The following is a 23,061-nucleotide window of genomic DNA, read 5'->3' as shown; positions in this document are numbered from 1 at the left end:
CAATGATTTCCAACATCTCATTCAGGTGGTGCTAAATTACAGCTAACATTATTCTTTTTTTGCAAGTGACAATTGGGATCATGTTTTATTTTTTATTTTTATGTATGTATTATTTATAACTTGTAGATACCAAAAAAGCTATTAAAGATACCATCTAATGACTCAGCTTAGAATATACTTAGGAACCATCTTTATTCTATTGACATTTATTGGTCTGTGTATTAGTCTGTTTTTTGTATTGCTATAACAGAATACCTGAGACTGGGTAATTTATAAAGAAAAGAGGTTTATTTGGCTTATGATTCTGGGACAGCTGATCCGGCATGGGCCTCAGGCTGCTTCTACTCATGGCGGAAAGCGGCAAGCAGCCGGCGGGTACAAGCAGATCACATGACGAGAGGAAGCAAGAGAGAGAGAGAGAAAGGTGCTGGGATCTTTTAAACAACCAGATCTCACAGGAACTAATCGAGTGAGAATTCACTGCCCCCATCCCCCAAGGAGAGCATTAATGCATTCATGAGGGATCCGTCCCCATGACTCAAACAGCTTTCAACACTGCCACATTGGGGATCAGATTTCCACATGAGTTCTGGGAGAACAATACATCCAAATTCCATCAGTCTGGAACTCATTAACACACTGATGCTGTAAATTGTGTGCTAGTGTCCTAAAAAACATTGGTTTTATTTAATTTCCTGTTTTTTTGACTATAGAAGCATCATCAAGTGTTTCCCATATAAGAGAATGTTAAAAGCATTGAGTTAGTTCTATATTGCAAGAAAACTTTTTTCTGAATTATGTTTCTCAAGCATAGCTTTAGAGTTAATCTCAATTGAATTTAAAAAGTTGAATTTAAAAAATACATAACACTGGGATTTCTCTGCAGAAATTCCTATTTTTTTCACTTTTTCTTATGTGATCACTTCTAAAGAACAATGATTAGCCTTTAGAAACTCCTGATTAACTGCAAAATATCAGCTCTTATGGCCCACTATTGGTTTGGTAATATGTACACAGCACCCAAGAGCTGGATATTCTTTTGCTCTGCATTTTTTTTTTCTCTTTTATGTATGTATTTGCTTTCTGTTCAGTGCTTACTGTAGGCACTAAATCAATTTTTGTTGAATGAATTAGGCAAATGAGTGTATGTCCTATAATCAGCCGACCTCATTATTTAGGTCAGAGGTATTACCAAGTAGTATGACGCGTTGTGTAGCAGACACACCGATTAATGCTGATTACTTTAGCAATGATAACATGTGCAGACTGCCTATGATATACCTTGTACAGGAAGGGAATTATTTGGCCTGGTCTATGTGAGGATTAGGAATGGATGTGTTTATCACGTTATCAAAAGATTTCCTTCTTGTCTGCCAGTCTTAAACTGTGTAGTTATTAAGAGTGTAGAGAAAACTCTCAAAATACAATATGTAGAAAATAGGAATTATCTATCCTAAACAGGGGTAATTTGGAAATAATTTATTGAACTATACAAATTTAGGAAAACAGCCAAAGTAGGAAATGTCATGCAACAGATTACCGTACTTGATAAATATTTGGCTTTGAAAAATTACTCTTGCAACAACGTAAAACATGGCTCTTGAGTGTCCAATTTGGGGCCCCTAAAGTCACATATCAGTGCAGGAGCTTCTGCTTGGAGGAGGTACTTATCCTCCCATTTTCTATTTATATTGCAAGGCAAATAGTACAGTAAAATTCTGTAATAACACGGTTTTTACTACATTTAAACAAAATGAGAAAATGCACAAATTATTTTGCAAAGCACAAGGCACTTTTTAATATGAATAACCAGGTCATATACCCCCAAACAAACATGTAAGAGAAAAAATAAACATATAGTAAGACAGTAAGATCATCTTAATATCATCCCATAGTAAGATCATATAGGATGATCTCATGACATATCGTGACATTGTCACTGTGAAGAATCTTCCCAATGTAAACACTAGCCTCTGCCCTGGATCTATAAGCAACATTGCCCTCCTGTGCAGAAAAGGGTAAAGTTTGTAAGCAGTTTAGACCAGAAATAGAAAACATATTTTTGCCATTCTAACACACTGATATAGAACATTTTTTTTCTATTTTGGATTTTTCTTCCATGGCATTTAAAATACTACACTTTGTTTATGTTATTTAGTTATCTTCCTATGGTGTTGATAAAATTTTATTTTACAGATGGCAGAAGAAATTATAAGTTGTTATTAGCAAACGTTTATTGAATTCCTGTGACCATGGTAGAGGCAAAATTACAATGGTGGAAGTATTCTGATTCTAAGATTTGTTTTCTTTAACATTGGGTAACTTATACCCCCATACTGAGATGATTAATTTAATTTAAGCTTAAAATCTTGAAAACCATCTCATCAGATGGAAAAGCCACAGCATACATTTTCATAGATAGAATTACATAGGACCTTTTATCACTGGCATTGCTTCCATCAAAAAAGTCCCATGCATATGTTGGTATCCATAACACATTATAAAATAGTGTCGTTTTCTCCATGATTTAAAACTTTATCAAATAGGATACCATATGTATCGTTTGTGACTTACTGATTTTTGGTCAGCATTACTTTGGAGATTTATCTGTGTTGATTCTAGATAATTTATTTTAATTACTGTATAGTATCCATATGCCACAGTTTATCAGTTCTGTTGATGGATTCAATTGATCAATTCTGTTTGCTATTTCTTGTGGGGTTTTTGTTTTGTTTTTTGGTTTTCTTGCTATTACAAACCACTATGTATATGCTCTAGAGTTCATCTAGGCCAGTGTTTTCCCAACTATAGGGTATGACTTATTAGGGATCATGAAATCATTTTGGTAGGCTGAGACCAGCATTTTCTTCTAAATGGAAATAGAATAGGATAAAACAGGATAGGGTAGAAAAGAATAGCATAAAATAGAAAAGGTGATATTACCAAGCATCTCATGTAGGAGGGGTAAGAATTATTTTGTGAAATTTTTGTTTCATTTACATATATGTATCAATGAAGATTGAAAAGCTGCTGTGGTCTAAATATTGTTGAGTTGTTCTGTGAAGTGATTGTACCAATTTACACTCCTTCTAGCAGTATATGAATGTGCCTTTTGAGCTGCACCTCACCAGCACTGGGTATTGTCTCCCTTTAATTTTTGTAGATCTGATGGATGAGATCTATCTCATTGTGGTTGCATTTCCATGATAAATTCCTTGGTAAATCTGAGTATCTTTTAATATGTTTATTAATTTCTTTTTCTGTGAATTGCCTGTATCCTTTGCCCATTTCTTAATGTGTTGGTTGTCTTGTTTCTATTGATTTGTAGACATTCTTTGTAGATTTTGTATACTAATCCTTTGCCAGCTGTCAGTTATATATGTAGCAAATATCTTCTCCCATTCTATGGCATATTTTTCCCTTTGTTCAAATTTACCAGTCTTTTCTTTGTGGTGTATGCTTTTGTTTCTTAAGAAATTTTTCCTTGTCTTAACGTCATAAAAATATTTTCCATACTTCTAAAAATTTGAAAGTTTTGCTTTTTTTGACATTTGATGTGGTTTCTTTCATTTTCTGAGTTGAAATACCATATATTAAACTTTTTTAGTATGTGTTTTTTTTTGTATGTTTCAGCGCCCAAATTGTTTTAACCATCTCCCAAAACTTATAAAGTATAATATCCAAAAGTTATATTTTACAATTTTAATATTTTTATAATAAAGCACCTCTATCACTTTTTAATAATAGAGATGATACAATTTCTAAACTGTATTTTTCTCAGATAAATAATGGATTGTTAAACTTGCAAGATAATACATTCTTTTCCTCGTTTATTTTTCTCTAATAGAATTTATTTATGTATTTATATTTCCAGTCTCATTAACTTTGTTCTAGAAGACAACTTTACAAGGATATAGAAGGAACAGGATTAAAGATGACTGACTACTGGGATCCAGAAATTTAAAACGATCAGGTACAAATGGTTTTGGAGGGAACATTCTCAGCCAATCAGTATAGGATAAGACTGTTTGGAATGTACGCAGGAAAAAAATATTTCTGCAATACAGTGGAGAATTTTAGAGTAAGGGCTTTGGAATCAGTCCTGGGTTCAAATAGTGGCTCTGACTCTTATTGACTAGTGACTGTTGGTTGAGTTACTGAAACATGTGCATAAAATGGAGGCAATAATTATACCTGTTTCATTTAGGTTTGACAAAGATTAAATGAGGTAATGGAAGGCACTTAGGACCTGGCAGAGGGTCACTGTCTAACTTTATTATTGTTGCTGTTGTTATTTAGAATGCATGTTTACCACATCATGGATATGGTTTTCTGTATGTATCTTGTGGATTTTTTTCAAAAGTATTTATTGATATACTACTACAATATTGACATTAATGATAGCCTGGTGAAATCATGTGGGTATTAGGATAAGAGAAGTATAATCTCTACATATATTCCTCAAATAATGAAAATTTGGGAAGCTAGTTTTCTCTATTGTGTGTGGATCACATTGGAACCATGTTAAAAAACAACAACAACAAAAAAAATCCAACCATTTTCCACAATGCTAGAGAATCCAACAATTTTTTTAACAGTATTTTACAATAGATGTTAATCTTGAATCATTTTTAAACCTTGAAGGACTTTCTGATCAGCAAACATGAAATTATGTTAATCTTATATTTAGTGTTAATTGAATCTTACTGAATGTCATTTCTTTGAATGTGGTAATTTCCACATGCCATACATGCAATTATGTCTTAACCTGATCAGTCAAATAAACAGAATGGCCTCTTTTCCCACCATTCTAATTTACAGAGTCTATTATACTTGAAATTCATCAAAGGCACTGAAAAGAGTTAATTTCCTACTTAAAAATGCAGGATTGCTCCTCCGTGATCTTAGCACATTAGCAAGATTTCCCTCTGCTAGGAACAAAGGAGACCTGAAGCCTAAAGTACAATGAAGTGCAGTCACGTCTCTACTTTGGTCCCGTTTTCTTCTTTTTTTTTCTTTTCCTTCCTTTTCTCTTCCTTCCTTCCCTTCCTTCCTTCCTTCCCTCACTCCCTTTGAATTTTCTTCCTCTGCTGTGCACCTTTCTCTTCTTTTCATCTTTCTTCTCCTTTTATTTTTTATTCCAGTAAACTTGGGGTAGATAAGGAAAAGGTGTTTCTAGTTGGGATGAGGCAAAAAGAGAGGAATCCTTAGTACAGACAGTCTCCAGTATACAAAAAGCTGTGTTTGAAGGATGCTTTCAGTGAATGCGCTGAGCCGTAGGCTGTGATGGTTATACTGATGAATGAATCATGATGCCTTCTCTTGCAGAGCCTGCAAATTAATAGAGAAGACAAATCATATAGGAATAACTATCACATGAGACAGAATATGAAAAGTGCCATTAATTAATAATGTTTTTTTTAAAAAGCACTATGAAAATACAGAGGAGAAGGGATAGATACCAGCCCGTTTGGATAATCAGGAACCACGTCAATGTGAAGCTCAATGGCAGTCGTGCTGGGTTTTAGAGAATAATTAGGATTTTAATAGATCTGCTAAAAAAGCATAGATAATATGTAGTATTAATTAAATACGGCAAAGTATCTTTCCATATTGTCAACCAGATAAAGTTTTATAAATATATAAGTGAGAAACTTCTAAGTGATTTTTTTAAAAACAAGCATATCCTTTTTGACTTGTTTCCAAACATTAGAAATAATGATCTATTAATTGCCATAGTTTTGAGTTATAATTATTATGAATATATTATTATTCCTTATATTCTGGAGACCTTTTTGCAGCTGAGGAAAACAAATTATTAATATCCTTAAGGGCATATAAAACATTGATAAGAACACTGTTAAGACTTGACCTTATTTTGATTATTGTTTTTATCTCAGTCTCTAACTGTATTGTAAAAACACCAGGTAAAATGTTCTGATGTTAGTAGTCAAAATATGGATTATATTTAATAGGATCCAATGTAATAAATTTTAAAAAATCAATATTATTAAATACAGTTTTATTAAGCTGGTTTTTGAGGGAGAGAGAATATTTTATGGATATTTATCTTTAGTGATAAATATGGGGTAATGATCGAACATATTGTATGTCAATATATTCAGACATATTGTATGTCTTCTGATAGAGCTGCTCTGGCTGTTACTTCTACAAAGTAGAAAGTAGTTATTGTGGAGATGGTTATTAAGGAAAGAACATTCAGTACCATTGCCAAATATTTGATGGCTGTTGTTTCATTAAAGTCCAGGATTACAAAGTCACGTTCATTCATTCATTCTTTCATCTTTTTCATTCATTTCTCCTTTTTTTTTTTTTTTTCCTAGCTTAGCAAATCATATATTCTTCAGTGGAGCTGAGAATTGATAAGTCTGCTCTTCACAGTGATTTGGAACTTTCCATCCCAAAGAAAAGTTGACCAAGGTCTAAAATTTATTTTTCCTTATCTATAGGAAGTCAGCTCTGAAATAAAAAAATTTTCTACTCATTTCCTTATAGATTTAAGGACCTGTGTTTATCCTGGGATTACTTTTCCAGACCTCAGAAGGAGGATTCCCCTAAGAAGCCATCTGGTAGCTCCAGAACAGTTAAAACACCTTTTGGGTTATGTAGTTAACTCCCGTGCCTAAAGCTGGATTTCCCTTATCTTCTCTTCACAATATTTCAGCTTAGCTTATTTTCTCTGTTAATTAGAAGTAAAGTAATTTTTACCTGGCTAGTTTCCTCTGATGTATGGGATCCTGATTTTACCACATACTTTTTCCTCAGAGACTGCACAGGACTGAGTCCATATGGAAGAAGAATTTCCTCTTTTCTATGGAGAAAGTGGCAAGGTTAGAAAAAATCATGCCCTTGGATCATGTGTATTCTGTCGCGTGAAACATACTTCGTCAAACATCTACTGGTCACCTGATAGGAAGATCAATGAGACAGTATCTATCTTTGAAGGGCTCACACTGTAGTAACTGAGATGCCAGCAGACGATTACTGGGGACATGTAGAATGCTGAAGGGGCCAGCAGGGAACTGGTATCATCTGAGTGGTTCAGAAAGGGCTCTCGGAGATGTGATGCTTGAGCTGGATGAGGAAGACGGACCATCCCCATTTCACAGATAATGCTGTCCTGCAAAAGACTCTGAGTTGAACCATGTTTATTCTATTCCCAGAGATTTAAAAAAATTATAAAATACCTAATCTTAGACAACATATTCTCAATTCATCATAGATATTCTTTATTTCTTTTCTATCACATTGAACATGACAGCCAGCTTAAGTCCAATCAGTGTCCAACTGATGTTAAAAGTTTCACATCTTTCAGCATGCACATAGATTTCCATCTTGTTATTTTATTAAATTTACAAAATATCTCCTCATCACTATTAACAGCTTAATGGTAACTGTTACTATTAACTTTCATTTGTCTCTTTTCTACTCTTTTTAAAAAATAAAATAAGGTCAAAATTCAATGAAAGATGTAAATAATTATACAAAGTGAGCATAGGGTACAAAGACGGCAAAGCTTCTGAAACCACACTGTAGCATCACTGTGTGCTGACTTGGAGTATTTGTGAGCTCTTTTGAAAAGTCCAAAAGTAGCTTATAAAAGTAATATATAGAACTTGAGAGTCTTACAAAATGTTAATAGAAAAATTTCCTAATTTTGCCTAGCAACAGATTTCTTAAAAGAAAGAATTCAAAGAATCCGTGATAAAATTACTTTATTACATACCAAGGTGTCATAATGCTAGGAAATCCTCAAAATGGGAGGTGTTGCTGTTTCTTTTGAAGAAAGGTTTTTGCTGGGCATGCCGAACATATAATTTTGATCCTATATACCTATGTTGTATTTTAAACTGAATTGTGACAACTTGATAGTTGTCTATAATTAAGTGAAGTATGATTCTTCATACTGATGGAAAAGCATAGTAATTCAGGTAACACTATCTCAAAGGAATAATAAGATGCATTTTGGTCTCTAATATTATGGCAGATACACTTACTTAATTATGTTTTTCTTGAGCTAATAGTAAAGTCTTATTATTTTGCGTTTCCCAAACAGATGCCAGCTAAAGGTGGGAGGAGCTGGACTGGATGTGAGCAAAGTAGTGAAAGAAATCTGGCCTACAATTAATTATTGCCAAGGTAGTTTTATGTGCAGAAAGGAAGGTTACCTGGCCCAAATTAGGACTGTGAATTCTAGAGGCAAGATCTTAATGACGAATATTACCCGGCTGTCATTCCCTAGTACTGCTTTTTTTTCCCATACAGATTTTTCTATTGCCCATGCTTGGCCCTTGCTCAGCAAGTCTCTTTCTTGACAGTTGGGCACAGAGTCGTTTGGGTGCCTTCTGCGGAGATGGCTGCTGTCATGCAGAGTGGCACTCCTGTAGGGTGTTTATGAACACTTTACACGTTGTCTCATGAGTGTGCTAGACAGAAGAATGTATTTTTCTTCTATGAACAAAGACGCTGTAATTCCTTGAGACTGATTATTTACTTCAAAAAAGTGTGAAGACATCTTTTATAAATTGTCATCAGTTCTCTATGTAATATAGCTCCCCTACAGATTTAAAAAATGAGTCTTGGATGACTAATCACCAGCAGCCAGCCTTCTGACAGAGATTTAGAAAGCAATGTATTCACATCTCTGTTGTACTTAGATTATATTATAATTATTTGTTTTCCCTTAAATGACAACCTCCTTGAAGGGAATGATTATGTTTCATTTTTATATCTTTAGTTCAGTGATATTATCAGACCAGACACTCCCTTGACCACTAGCATCTTTTAACAAAATGTACAGACTGCAGGTTACATTACAAACATGCAAATTGGAATCACAAAGTCAGTAAAGTCACAAGCTGGGTACTATATATTTTTGTGCAGGTAGTCTAAGAAGAAAGTTTAGAACTAATGATTTGTAGACAAGTGTTTCGGAACTGGTTGGAATTTACAGTCTGATGATAGTCATCCACTTGATTTTGTAGCAGGGAAGGATGAAGTCCAAAGATCTTCTTGAAAGAAGTTAGGTAGCAGTCAATCACTGGATCTTGCCACCTGCCCTGTTTGTGGAAGATAACCCACAGTGGGGGTATTATTGCCCTGTTTATTAAGCATTCTACGAGAACAACAGCCAAAGCCCTGCAAATGCAAGCAAACACTAGGTCTACCAGTGGTATAACATTTTACATAAAGTTTTTACTCTGCAATTAGATGATGTGTGGAAAGAAATCTGGGTTACAATCTGGCTCACACACTTAGAAGCTAGTGATCTTGGAGGATTACTTAGTCTCTTTGTCCCTCAGTTTCCCCACATGTAAAATGAGGATAGCAATATCTATGTCTTATGATTATTGCGAAGATTAGAAACAATACATAAGAACTCTGACAGCTAGAACACTGATGCATCTCCATTAAATACTTGATGCCACCTTCCTAACTTTGGTTTTTATTTTAAAATTTACAGACTTAAATAGGAAAAAATTTAAAATGAAGACCTTATAGAAAATAAGATTCCTTCATGATATAAGGTGGTGGGTAATTTAAGGTAGAAGCTTAGACTAAAAACAGATTTTGTCTTTAGCTCTATAGTGGACTTGGGACTTGGGCAAATCGCTCTTCTTTCAGGAAACAAAATGTCTCAAAGAGAAGAAAGAAATCTTTTTTTATAAAGACTCTTGGATTACTAGATTACCATAATGTCACCACATAAACTCTGTGTTCCTAAAAAAATAATAAAAACAAGGACATAATTTTATACTTGCACATAATTGTAGCTTCATTATGTTTTCCTTGAGCTACATATGTAAGATTTTTTTTTGATTCCATATCCTAAATTAAGGTTGTCTTGTAGGGAATGCCCACAGATTTTCCAACCACTGATATTTTTTTTGTAAAGTGCTCTGATAAAAGTAATTGCAGAAACAATAATTATTGTTTCAAAATTGAACCAGAGAATCAACTGCTGGTTCTGCCTAAAAGAAATAGCATCAATGAAGGGGTCATTCTTGGGGCAGGGTCTTACGTAGCAAGATGAGGGAATGTGGCTGGATTTGGAGTCAGGGGAGCTCAGCCCTGGTTCAGCCTCTGCCAGTGGCTCGCAGGGTGGTGCTGTTGCCAGGGACAAGCTGCTCAGGCCTTGTATTAGTTTCTTAGGGCTGCTGTAACAAATTACTACAAACTGGGTGACTTAAAGCAACAGAAATGTGTTGTCTCATGGTCCTGGAGGCTAGAAGTCTGAAGTCAAGGTGTCATGAGGGCTATGCTCCCTCTGAAGGGGGAAGGGAAGAATCTTCCCAGCTTCTGGTGGTGGCCTCCAGCAATCCTTGGTGTTCCTTGACATATAGATGCATCACTCCAATCTCTGCCTCCTTTGTCACATGCCCTTCTTTCCTATGTGTCTCTGTGGGCCCCCTCCTCTTCTTATAAGGACGTTAGTCATTGGATTTAGGGCCTACCATAATCCAGTATGACCTCATATTAACTCATTACGTTTTCAAAGACCCTATTTCTAAATAAAGTCACCTTCTGAGGTGCCAGGTGGACATGAATTTTTGGATTTGGGGGGACACTATTCAACCCATGACAGCCCTTCTCTGGGCCTTCTTCAGGTTGCTCATCTGTAAAATGATCTTTAGAGCTCTTTCTAGGTACAGCATGCAATAGTTCCATGAACGTTATTCTGAAAAGACAGAAACCTAAAAACGAAGCTTTAATTACAGGAAAAAGATGGTGGCTGTGCTTGTCTTCTGCTGTTAAGTTCAGTGGTTATTGAGATAGCTGTTTGATGCTTCAGAGTCTTCTAGTTGGCTGTGATTAGACGGGAACTTCAAAGTTTGAGAACTTGGTGATAGTGTTTGATGATGTGGTTTAGGTGAAGTAGAAATGGACGCCATTGGAGCTAAAAGCAGAGAATGGAGAGGCCAAGATATATTGGAATATCTGGAATATTATGATTAATGGAGTAACTAATGGTAATGAGGATGGGAGCGCCTTGTAAGTCGATGGTTTGGACTTCACTTGCACTCTCAGGTATCCTCACCCAACTCCTAAGGTGGAAGGGACAAATACTCTTTCAGATCTATAGAAAACAAGTAGCTAGTCTGCTCAGCTCTATACCAGAACTCATTCCTAGTGAGGATGATTTAATAGCTGATGAGAAAGAGAAGCCTTAGAAAAATCTTTGCTCCTTTAAATCAAGCATGAGTTTGGTGATTATTGTGGGAAATGGCCAAACATGCCATTTGATAGGCATGTTGGCTATTTATGCATCTTATTGTAATCTTCAAAAATTTTGTAAGTATACAAGTAAAAATGTCTCCAGTGTAGCAAATAAACAAAAACTCTCTTTTAAAACAACTTTATAATGTGCACATTTCATGTTGTTATGGGAGCACAGATGCTCATGATCTTAATGTATGCTGTTATGAGTTTAATAGTGATTCTCCAAAATTCATGTGTTGAAGTCCTAACACTCATTACCTCAGAATGTGACATTTGGAAATGGGATCATTGCAGATGTAATTAGTTAAGATGAAGTCATTCAGGTGGTCTCTCATCCAGTATGACTGGTGTTCTTATAAAAAGGGAAAATTTGGGCACAGAGATACCCATAGAGGTTAGCTGGTGTGAACAGACATAGGAGAAGCCAGCCATCTACAAGCCAAGAAGAGAGGCCTGCAATAGATTTTCCCCTTACAGCCCTCAGAAGGAGCCAAACTAGCTTTTAGTTTTGATTTTGTGCTTTTAGACTCTGGAACTGTGAGACAATAAATTTCTGTTGTTTAAGCCACTTAGTTTGCCATACTTTGTCACAGCCACCCTAGCAAACTAGTACATATGCTTTCTGGATGTTTCTTCCTACCAATCCCCAAACCTGAGTGGAGATGAGGAGCCCACCCACCCCTCAAACTGAAGATCAGGTCAAGCTTGCCCATGAACTGAAACTTTGGGACCATTTCCCTGGTGTCACCTTCAGCATGTTCTAAGGATTTGATTAGTTGAGACTTGACAGCAGATGAAGTGGCAGTCCTCTCTTTCTCTCTTTTCTTGCTTTTACAACCAGCCTAGTTTCCACAGCTACATTTAAGACATGGCCAATATTTAAAGTACTTGCTAACCATTCAGCTCCCCAAAGTTCAGCTTTGGATGATTTCTGTGTCCTTGAAGAAAGTTAGTGGGTGAGATGGGATGCCATCCGGGCCTCTGGCGCTTGCTGCTGTGAGGGCAGAGCTGGAGCAGCGGGGCTGGGGAAGGCAGTTCCTGCAGCTGTGAGAGCCTCTCAAAAATAGACCCAGCTTAATTCTTCCTTAAACCGGTGTTAACCCTCTTCTACAGAAGTGAAACGGGCAAAGAAAATTTGTGTTTTTATTAGTAGGTTCAATATATATGTCTTTTTTCCTTTTCAGCCAGTACAGGCTACTCTGTCATCCTTGAAGATGTTAGATGTGGGAAAGTGGCCAATGTTTTCCCTCTGTTCTGAGGAAGAGCTGCAGTTAATTCGTCAGGCTTGTGTCTTTGGCAGTGCTGGCAATGAAGTTTTATATACTACAGTAAATGATGAGGTAATTTCGAAGAAAAACATTCAGCCACCCATATTTTTAGTAAGGATTTGCTAAATTGAAGATCTTGGGGGAAACTAAGGAATAAAGGTTTAAAAAAGCATGGAAAATATATTTTTATTATATAATGAAGCAGTTTGCTTTAGGAAGACTGTGCTTGTTTGAATGTAATTTTTAGGCTTGTTTGAATATAATTTTAGGCTTGTGATTTTTCCCATAGATTTTTGTGCTTGGCACAAACTGCTGTGGCTGTTTGGGGTTAGGGGATGTCCAGAGTACCATTGAACCTCGGAGACTGGATTCTTTAAGTGGCAAAAAGATAGCCTGCCTCAGCTATGGGAGTGGTCCGCATATTGTCCTTGCAACAGCAGGTAACCTAGGAACTCAGTTTAGAATTTTAGCCATTGCTTTATTTGTTGGTAAAAAGACTATGACTGTCCCTTAAATTGAGAACGTACTTTTTGATTGAGCAAGAGTTGCTGGCTCTGCCCTGTGAACTTAACTATGCTTTGGACAACATGAAATGTGAATATATCTGAATATCAGAGTAAGATAATGTAGCAGATGGAATCTAGCAATTATTGGCATTATAAATGTATGAATGACAATACTACAAGCCCAGTAAACCCCTTCTGAACACTGAACTCACTGTGGGCTTTGGCAAGTCTACTTCTTGAACTTTAGATTCTTGATCTATTAATTGAGAAACTAAACCTTGATTGTAACATCCCTCCTAACTCTTAACATTCTGTGGTTCTTACACTAAATAGTGACTGATGGCTGTAGTTATATAAAGGGATTAAACATCTCATGGCTAATTCATGACTAGTGACTAATAAGATATTAAGAATATCTTGCTCTGAGCAAAGCCAGGAGGAAAAAAAGAAATAAAAGAAATAAAACCTCTCCCTGAGAGTTTGTAACAACGAATTTGTAGTTTAATTCACATCAGACTGGATGGTCCAAGAAATCTCAAGCCTTGAATTTATTAGAGTACTGACTTGAATTTTCTTAAGGGCATGATAGAAGTTAATGCACATCCTTTTAGAAGAAGGCACCTTCATCCTAGGCCTGAGGGAATCACCACAAATGCTTTTTCAAAGGCAGCAAAGCAGCACATGGTCAATGACAACCAGGTAAACGAGGAAACAAGGCACCATGAATGAGAACCAGAAGAAACAACAGACAGCAAGAACTGACTGCTAAATAGCAGACATTAGAATTATCTGATACCAGTTATATGATATATTTATTGTTTTAAGAAATAAAAAATGAGCTTAAAGATATCTGCAAAGATCATAGAAAATTTGAAAAAGACTCAAATGAACAATGTAATTATCAAAATGAAAATTCAGTGGACAAGTTCTGTAGCAGTTTGGACACAGCAAAAGAGAAAATTGATAAACTGGAAGATTGATCAGAAGAAATGATTCAGAATGTAGCACAAAGAAATAATATGGTGGAAAATACAGACGAAATGAGTATATACTGTCTGATTCCATTTTTTTAAAGTTCAAAAACAGGAAAATCTAAATTATTTTATTTATACAAGATGCATATGTGAGGAGCTTTGGGGGGTTTTATTTCTTGACCTGAGCAGTAATACATGGATGTATGCTTTATAATTCTTTATAAAACTGAACATACATGTTTTATGAGCTTTTCTGACTATGTATAATATTGTACAATGAATAACAAAGATTTAAAAATTAACTTAATGATCCTTTTATAGATAAGGAAATTAACTCCCAGAGCAAATGACTTACAATCTTTTGACTTTCAATCTAATGTTTTTCTATTACTCTTAGCAGTTTTTTCTCTGCTGTTTATTAAAAACGTACTTTCCAGCTATTATAGCTGCATGCGTTTAAATTTCATCTTGTTGCTTTGAGAATGCAATTTATACTTTCCAAATAGATTCTTTCGTAGAATGAATTTGATGGAGTAGGGAAGTTGATTAGCTTTTTGCACCTGAATTTTTAGTTTTTATTTGTGGAAGTTATGCAATGCATATTTTCATATAATGAAGTAGATGTTTTGAAAGCTGGTTATCTTTCTTTTTATTTTCAGAAGGAGAAGTCTTTACCTGGGGTCATAATGCTTATAGCCAGCTGGGCAATGGGACAACTAATCCCGGTTTAGCGCCCTGTCATATCTCTACTAATTTATCAAACAAACAAGTCATTGAAGTTGCCTGTGGGTCCTACCATTCTTTGGTGCTAACATCTGATGGAGAGGTGAGAATAGTCAGCATAAAGTTCACTGTTTTCCAACAAAAGTCCATAGATTCCTATAGCAGTCCTGTAAATAGGGTCACTTAATCAAAATAACCACCTCCCTCAAATTCAGCCTTATTGTCGGTAGCAATTCATAGTCATGGTGTTTATATTATGAAGTTTACTTGTATGTAGTAAGGATTTCTAAAACTGCAGAACTTAAAAGGATATATTGTTTCTTCTATATTCCTATAGTGAAGGAGTTATTCGCAAAAAGAAAAAGCCCAAAATACTGTAAAATATGGCTGAGGCAAAATAGATATTTTTGTGTTATATGATATTTGATAGTAATTATCAGTTTGTGCAGATAACAGCAATAAGTTAACTTTATAAAACAACACATTGTGTAAGAATGAATTATATAAAAACTTCTCTGACTGTGTTGTGAGAATTTATGGATATGAAGCACTTTGAGAGGAAAGATGAGATGCCGTAAGTACATGTTAGTGTCCAGTTGAGACACTTTATAAATTAATGTGTTTCATCTGTTTATCTTTTCTTTCAAACAGGTATTTGCCTGGGGTTATAATAACTCTGGGCAGGTAGGATCTGGTTCAACAGCTAATCAGCCGATCCCTCGAAGAGTCACTGGCTGCTTACAGAATAAAGTAGTTGTGAACATAGCGTGTGGGCAGATGTGCTCGATGGTGGTAGTGGACACTGGGGAGGTAAGGAAGTTATTTCATACTTTGTTTAAAAAACCTGTTTGCCGCATCAGTGCCATACCAGCATGGCGTGTTTCTCATAACAGAGCACTTGATTGCTGTTTTTCTTTGTGAGCGTTGAGGTTCTCTTTTCTCTCAGGTCTATGTTTGGGGTTACAATGGAAACGGTCAGCTGGGACTTGGCAGTGGTGGCAACCAGCCAACGCCCTGCAGAGTAGCAGCTTTGCAAGGCATTCGTGTGCAGCGGGTACGTCCACTGGTGGTTTGTGTGTGCGTGTGTGTTTATGTCTAAGGTGGCAAAGATACCAGTGTATTAAAAACACTGTTTTCTTAGCAGGATGAAAAGTTTAGCTGCTTGGATGTCTTCATTGAAGTAAAGGTTAAAGCTCTTTTTCCCTGCATTAAGTTGTAGCTGTTATCAGAAAATTTCTGTTTCTAGAGCTCTCTCATGCACAGCTATTTGAATGCAAATTGCTACAACTTTTTCATGGAAACTTTGGCAGTATGTATCAAGAACCTTAAAAATTTTCATATCCTTTCACCTGTAATTTCTCTCCTAGGGAATTATCCTAATGAAACAAAGAGAAAGATTCTTTTAGAATTAGTTAAGAAGATATAGAAAAAAAATTGATAACTTTAATAAAAAACAGTAGGTTTGGCATAAGTTACTAATCAAACTAATGATCAGATAAATTATGACAAGTCTACATGACAGAAGTGTTGTTTACAAAGAATTTTTAATTATGTGAGAAACTTCTGTGTGTAGTGTTAAGTGAAAAGAAACAAGATACAGAACTGCCTATACAATATAGTCATTAAAAAAAAGCTATAGGTGCATATCTCTATGTCTATAGATAAATAGAAAAAAAAAACCCTGATCGTCTTGAGAGTACTTTCATATTTATACTTTTCTGTATTTTTCACATTGAACATGATTTACTTTTATAAGAAAAAAAATAATTATCAAAAACTAAAAGTGTCTATTTCTTATATTCACCTCCAACCCGTTGATTTCCATGAGCACAATGGGTGCTGTGTTGAACCTGAAGAGACTGGGGCTAAGGGAGCTGAAGCATTCATGTTCTAACCACAGTTCTGGAAGGACAGTGGTTAACCTAACGCTTGCCTCTGTAGGCAGACTGCCTCTTCCTTTTCTTCCTTTTTTGATTCTTAAGTCACTTTGTAAAAGTAGTGAAAAATTTTCTTCTCTTAGCAAGCATGAGTGGATTTGTCTTTTTTCCTTCCAGGTTGCCTGTGGCTACGCACACACGTTAGTATTAACAGACGAAGGCCAAGTGTATGCTTGGGGTGCAAATTCTTATGGCCAGTTGGGCACTGGCAATAAAAGTAACCAGCCTTACCCTGCCCCTGTCGTTGTGGAAAAGGACAGGTAATGTGTGTATTTTCAAAATTAACCCAGTGGTCTTTAGTGATTAAACAGAAGCTAGGCATGATACAGAATTGTGGGGTATTTATTGCTAGCATTAGAGTGTTTTTTAACAGCAGTATTCATTTCTTTTTAACAGTTGGCTTTGAATCATTGGGGAGGTTGACTGTATGTTAAATATTCTATTTTTCACTTACCCAGATTTCATCTACGCCTCCAACAGCTACTCCAGCCAAACTGCAATGACTAAACTTCATTATTCTTATTCCTCACAATTTACCTTTCTCCCCCTCCTCATTTTCTGTTTTACATTCTTAAGGGGAAATTGATGATGTCTGAGGTCTACCTTCTGTAGCTTAGGGAAATGAAGCCACCTTGAATGGTGTGTAAAGCTGGTCACTCCGCTACTTATAAATTTCCAGTTGAAGGGAATAGGATTATTTCATTTCTTTAACTCCCAAGCTGTTTCTATGAGGAAGATTAAAATAGTTAGAAAAGTAAGACTTTGTTTTGTGCACTTGTTTGTAAGGTTATGTTATGTAATTAGCACATCCAGAATTAGTTTCCAAATTATCCTAATATTTCTTAAGGCTCTTTGAATTTTTCAAGCATGGCCATAGCACTGCTTTTTCTCTCATCTTTTTTGACACAGTAGTGAGGAGCAAAGACATGCTATCTTTTCTTTTAAACTAGGATTGTAGTCATTGTAGAAATTAATGCAGCTATTTTTATTTTACATATTAATTTTTATTATATTTGATTTTTAAATAAATATATGGATAGATGAGCTTGCATTTATATGCAATCCTTTTATGTTTTTCTGTTGGAATGCTTAACAATAACAGTGAAGAACCAAATTGTTATTTCTTAACTACCTCAATTTTCATTTGAGTATGGTGAATTTGGCTAATTTTATTTAACCTATGTTTAATAGGTTAAATAAAACTTTGTTTTTTTCCCCCCCAAAATCTTAGCATAAGACCCTTGAACCCTTAAGAATTGGGGAGGAAGGGAGAGAGCAGGGACAGTCTTGAGGCTTTGAATAATCCCCAAAATGCCTCAGGCTAGCAAATCCAGTCAGTAGGAACACTTAGTATTTAGACTGAACAGAGTATTAAAAGATCAAATAAAGGTAGCATGGAAATAAAAACAACATATTTGTAAGGCACTTTACCATTTTTTGTGGTACTTTCCCATGTATCAAAAACTTGAGCTTATCTGGCCCTGGTCTCATAGAGTCTGCTGTCATTGCCCCAGTGACTTGCCTAACATTGTACTGCTAGTCCCTGATCCAGAACGGTCCACTGGTCTTCTGAGTGGTTCATGCTGGGACCGACTGACTGTGGGGCATTGAGGCAGGAGAAAGAAAAAGCATCAGAGAAGCAGGGAATGGAAGTTATGTGAGTGCAAGTTGCTCAACTGGACTTTGAGAGTTATCTTTTACGTTTCTTTCTTAACTGCAATTATTTTGAATTTTAAATATAAATAAAGTGGAAATAGCTATGTACTTATGCACGTGCTACTGTCCACATAAACAGCATTTGGGCTGTAAAAATCATGGATGAGTGTTTTAAACAATATTCCCCCGACTGTCCCAGTTTTCCGTGCTTGAATTTTGGGTGGTGGTTTCTGAGCCACGTGCATATTGCAAGGGAGGGTTTTAGAAGTCTGTGCTGGGACTTGTCCTGCCCCTCTCCACCCTTTCAGTGACTAAGACTTCACGGGTATGTCATGACTTATCACTCAAGAACCTTCCTTCTGACTCTTTTGGGACCCATTACAGGGAAGCTTGACTAATTAGGAACAGGCTTGCATTTGGGAGGGGTGGGTCTCCAGTTCATAGTTAGCTGTTCACAGAAGTGGAAAGGCAAAATCTTTTGTCTATATTGGATTCTTTTCCCAAATGACAACTCAAGGGAAACCTTTTAAAATCTTTCCCAGAGAGGTCATTTTATGAGGAAGAATGCTAATATTTGTCATCAATTTATATTTATGTAAAAGTAGTTTTAACAATTAAAATAATTTTCTTCCTAGCCCAGTCATTCCCAGTCTTTCTAAAGTTTCAAAACCTTGGTATTGAAACTAGCATTTGTGTCTTTGTTCTTTAAGTTAAACTGATGTAAAGCTAACTTGAGCTGTTGAGAATTCTGGTACTTCTTGTGCTAATCGGCAGTTCTTTGGGCTCTTACAAAAGCAGGATTGGGAATCACTGCTCTGGACCTTTGGATTATTGCTCTGTCTTCTCCATGGTTCTCCCCTCACAGATGCCCTTTTGCCCCTCCTCGTAGTTTTCCGTTTTACATTCTTTCTCACTCTCTGCTCTTTCATTTCTAGTACTTCACAGCCATTAAGCTGTGCAGTTATTGCAGATCATTCCACTGAGGTGACACAAAACCTGTTAAGAACATGCAGTAATTTTTCTTTCAATTAAGATTGGCTACAAAATAAAGTGTAAAACATGCCAGACATCCTCACAGCAAAGGTTAGCTCAGTTTATAGTCATCGTCTGTCACGTGTAAGACTGGAATATTGGAGCTTCAAAATTTCCTTCTTAGTATGAATCCAATTAAAAAACTGATGACCTTAGGCAGAGGCAAGGTTCCTTGGCAGTTGCTTGGGTTCCAAGCCTAGACCTGAAGGTTCCCTCTAAACTTTCTCCACTCTTGTTCCTGTAGCAGCTGCTGCGGTCAGCCAGGCCCGCGCCCCACCCCTGACTTCCCGTGTGGAGCCAGGTGTGCCAGGTAAACGTCACGAGGCCATGCCTAGGGACAGCCAATGTCAGTGTCGCCTCCGCCTCCCTCACCCTCTTCTCTGTCCGTCCCCGCCATTCTCTGGGAAGCAGTGTTCCCGCCTGGGTCACCAGCCGCTACAGGGGCAAGGCGGCACTCCTTTCATGGAGGCTTATAGCAGACATTCCAGGAGGGAATGTAGGAACTAAGTTATTCTGATTTTCTGATGTTGGGTGGTTTCGCACAGAATGACAGTGTTCTGTTCCAGTCTGTGACATTTTTCATAGAACATTATCAGAGAAAAGGGAGTCTGCCATTTTAAGTGGTCTCCCAAAGTCCACAGAAATTGATTCGAAAAATTTAAAAGTCCTTGCCCAGTAGGTCATTGCAGAAGTGCTTAAACGTAAGGAGAGCAAGAGCACTTAATTCATGTTTATCTAAACATTGGTGGGCTGTTTTACACATGCCCCCGCCCCCAGGAAAAGCAGATGGCTTTACAACCGCAGTGGCTAAAATGCAGGTGGCTTTTTGTCTTCTGCTAACTGCTTAGCTCTCGGTATGTTGAGCCTCCACCGCCACCATCAGAGCAGCTAGCGCTGCTTCCACCCCCTCAGCACTGCCCGGCTGGTGTTTTCTTAGACTCCTACTCTGGGGCCATTTTTGACTCCTCTCCCTCCTCTGCATTGATATCTAGGCCACCCCCATTCTTCTCTGGCAACATGGCTTGGATGTGATAGCGCCACACCATGGGCCTGCCCAGCTAGTCTTCTGGATTGTTCTTTCTCTACCTTACAGTCTGTTTTGCACACTGCTGCCAGGTTAATCATTCACAGAACACCGTTTTCATCACATCGTGGCCCTGTTTCCCATTCTCCTATCACATCAGATCAAATCTGGGCTCTTCAGCCTTGGCTTGAAGACTGATACCACTGCTCCTGCAAACCTCATTGCCCTCTGTCCCCAGAGTGCCCATCTGCTCCAGCGAGGCCCTTCTAATGGGACACCTCTCTCCAGCCTTGCTCCTTTCCCCTGCCTGCATGTTTGCTCCACCCTTCCCTCTGCCTCCTACGCTCTTGGCAAATTTCCTTGACAAATCCAAAGCCCGCATGGCCCAGGAGGCTTCCTTTTACTTTAAATACTCCCTGAGGAGTCCCCAGGTATTTTCCCTTACTCACCAGAACTCTTGGCAGTGTCACGCTTTGAGGTTATTTGGGAGTTGTTTGCAGTGTCACAGGTCTGTGACTTCTGCCTTCAGCTAAATTATGAGCTCCTGAGGGCAGACCCAGCAGTTCCTGCAGCAGCTGTCAAACATTTTATTCATGGAAAGAAGCCGTTTTTGCCCAGCTGTATTGGGTTCCTATTTCATTTATTCTATATCACAAACCTATGAGATAATTGCTTCCCCGTATCCTGCTTCCCCCACCTTTTTTTTTTTAAAGATGATAAAACTGATTATAACAATTTAAGCAACTTGGCCTCTACCAGCCACCGTCTAACTTGGAGCCCATGTCCTGCCCACCACATGAAGCCGCCTAAGACCAATGTGCTCCCCTCACATTCGCTGTAACATGTGAGGCTTGCCAGTACACAGATGCTAACAGTGCATGTATTTTTCTTTGAATAGATGTCTTTTTTCTACTTCCTTCTCCCATTTTTTAGAAGTTTGTTGTGGAGAATGGTGTTTACCCGCATCTGGCCAGGCTCTTTTGCACAGCGTGGATTAGAGGATGGACCCAGTTGACTGACTTAACCATGCAAATGTCAGGAAAGGACTCTTCTAGTGAAGGTCTTACTAATCTGAATTGATCATTAGAAATGTTTAGTCTCTACCTAAGGGAGGCTTTGTCACTTAATATTATTACTATTCCTCAGCATTTTAAGAAACCTCTATTGTTATGCTATCACCTACACACTGGACATTGTGCTGGGTGCTTAACATTTTATCACTTAATTCTCACACTAGCCCTGCAGTGTGATGAAACTGAGGCTCCCAGAGGCTGAGTGACATTCCCACAGTCACACAGCCTAGCGGTAGAGCTGGGACTCAAACCTAGGACCGTGTGACTCCAAAGCCCGGGCTCTCTGCTGTGTCACACCACAGCCTCTTTTCCTCTGATACTCATGGGTGGTTTTCAAGAGCTCTGTCCTCCAATAAGCCAGTTAGTTTAACCACTTGGGCTGCACCTGAAGACAGTATGTCTCCGCCTTCTGCGGGGATTAGCACAACCGTTTCCAGGTTGGATGATGACCACTGTCCCTCCTTGACTGGGAAACGTCCAATTAGAGGAGGCAGAGCAGGAACCTCCCCACCCTTTAATTGCTAACCCTTGGTCAGTGGGGTCTTACACAACCATCAGTTGCTCTGTGTTTTTGAGTCCTCCCCAATTAGTTAATAAAATGACCTACAGGTTGTATTTAGTAAGGCGCCGTGTTGTGTGCTTACAGAGAGAGAAATAAGCCAGTGATTCGGCCTGCCAGGAACTTGTAATCTAGCTGACTAGGTGGAACTTATCCACCTGAAAGAAGAGCAGGGCAGGCTGGAGTGGTGTGGGCAGGAAGTGCTGCAAGAGCTCGAGTAAGCGAGAGACCGCTTCACCTCAGGCCGTTTGAATGGGGCCTTACAAGATGGCAGCGTTTGTAAGGCAGAGAGAAAGAACATTCCTGAGCAAGGACTTTAACCATGAATAAAGACATTGAGCAGCAGTAAATACATGTGATTGTTGGAACAGAGGGTATACGGACCAAAGTGACTTCAGAGAAGGCTGGACAGAGGTGGAAGCCAAATTATGGAGGGCCTTAATGTCTCGTGTCTGGATTTTATCTTGTGGGAAGCCACTGCAAGTTTGAATGTACTGATGAGAATGGTGTTTCAGGAGGATTGTTAACCTGCCAGCATTGTGTGACTTGGGGCAGGGGAAAGAAGTCTCAGGCAAGGGACGCCTGTGACAGTGTCCAGATACAGGGTGTGTCTGACCCATGGTGGTGGCCGATGGGAGATGTTACAAAGAATCCATGTTATTTGTTAACTGGATATTGTGAAAAAAGTGGCAGATGAGGAGGGAGAAGAAGTCAAAGATGACTCTGAAGTCCTGAGCCTAAGTCTTGGCGGGTGCTGTACCAGTGCCTGCTGTGGCAGAGTCAAGGTGGGGGACCTCACCTGGGGTAAAAGGAAGAGTTTACTATCTTCTTTGAATCTTTTATGGTGGCTTATTCTTACAGAGAAACAGTTACTTCAAAATCAACAGAACAGTGTTTTCCATTAGGAAATGTTCTGATAACTACCTCCACATCAGTCATGAACTTACGCCTAGGTTTATCATGTGGTGATCCTAGAAAACTGATCTCTTGGGGTCCAGATGATACAGTCCAGTGAGATAGAATTACTGATTGTACTTTTTCAGCATAAGTTGGGATGACCCACAACAT

The 23,061-nt window shown here is 37.8% G+C and overlaps 1 protein-coding gene across 8 annotated transcripts in view; it reads left to right on the top strand.

Annotated features, from left to right (window-relative positions):
- RCBTB2 (RCC1 and BTB domain containing protein 2) overlaps positions 1-23,061 on the top strand; it is a 39,952-nt gene that overhangs the window by 3,861 nt on the left and 13,030 nt on the right. For 2 of the 8 annotated variants that reach the window (XM_063102087.1, XM_063102094.1), the window contains exons 2-10: positions 3,875-3,973; positions 6,787-6,851; positions 12,426-12,581; positions 12,799-12,949; positions 14,649-14,815; positions 15,364-15,522; positions 15,659-15,766; positions 16,767-16,909; positions 19,582-19,647. In XM_063102087.1, coding sequence (XP_062958157.1) covers positions 6,810-6,851; positions 12,426-12,581; positions 12,799-12,949; positions 14,649-14,815; positions 15,364-15,522; positions 15,659-15,766; positions 16,767-16,909; positions 19,582-19,647 — 992 coding nt within the window. In that variant the 5' untranslated portion in view covers positions 3,875-3,973; positions 6,787-6,809. Of the gene's footprint in view, positions 1-3,874; positions 3,974-6,344; positions 6,442-6,786; positions 6,852-12,425; positions 12,582-12,798; positions 12,950-14,648; positions 14,816-15,363; positions 15,523-15,658; positions 15,767-16,766; positions 16,910-19,581; positions 19,648-23,061 lie in introns of all 8 variants that reach the window. The other 6 variants (XM_063102088.1, XM_063102089.1, XM_063102092.1 and 3 more) reach the window with 6 other exon arrangements.

Source organism: Cynocephalus volans, chromosome 7, assembly GCF_027409185.1.
Source record: "Cynocephalus volans isolate mCynVol1 chromosome 7, mCynVol1.pri, whole genome shotgun sequence".
Taxonomy (NCBI): Eukaryota; Metazoa; Chordata; class Mammalia; order Dermoptera; family Cynocephalidae; genus Cynocephalus; species Cynocephalus volans.
The sequence above is the reverse complement of the archived record's forward strand: the minus strand, read 5'-3'. Positions and strand labels throughout refer to the sequence as shown.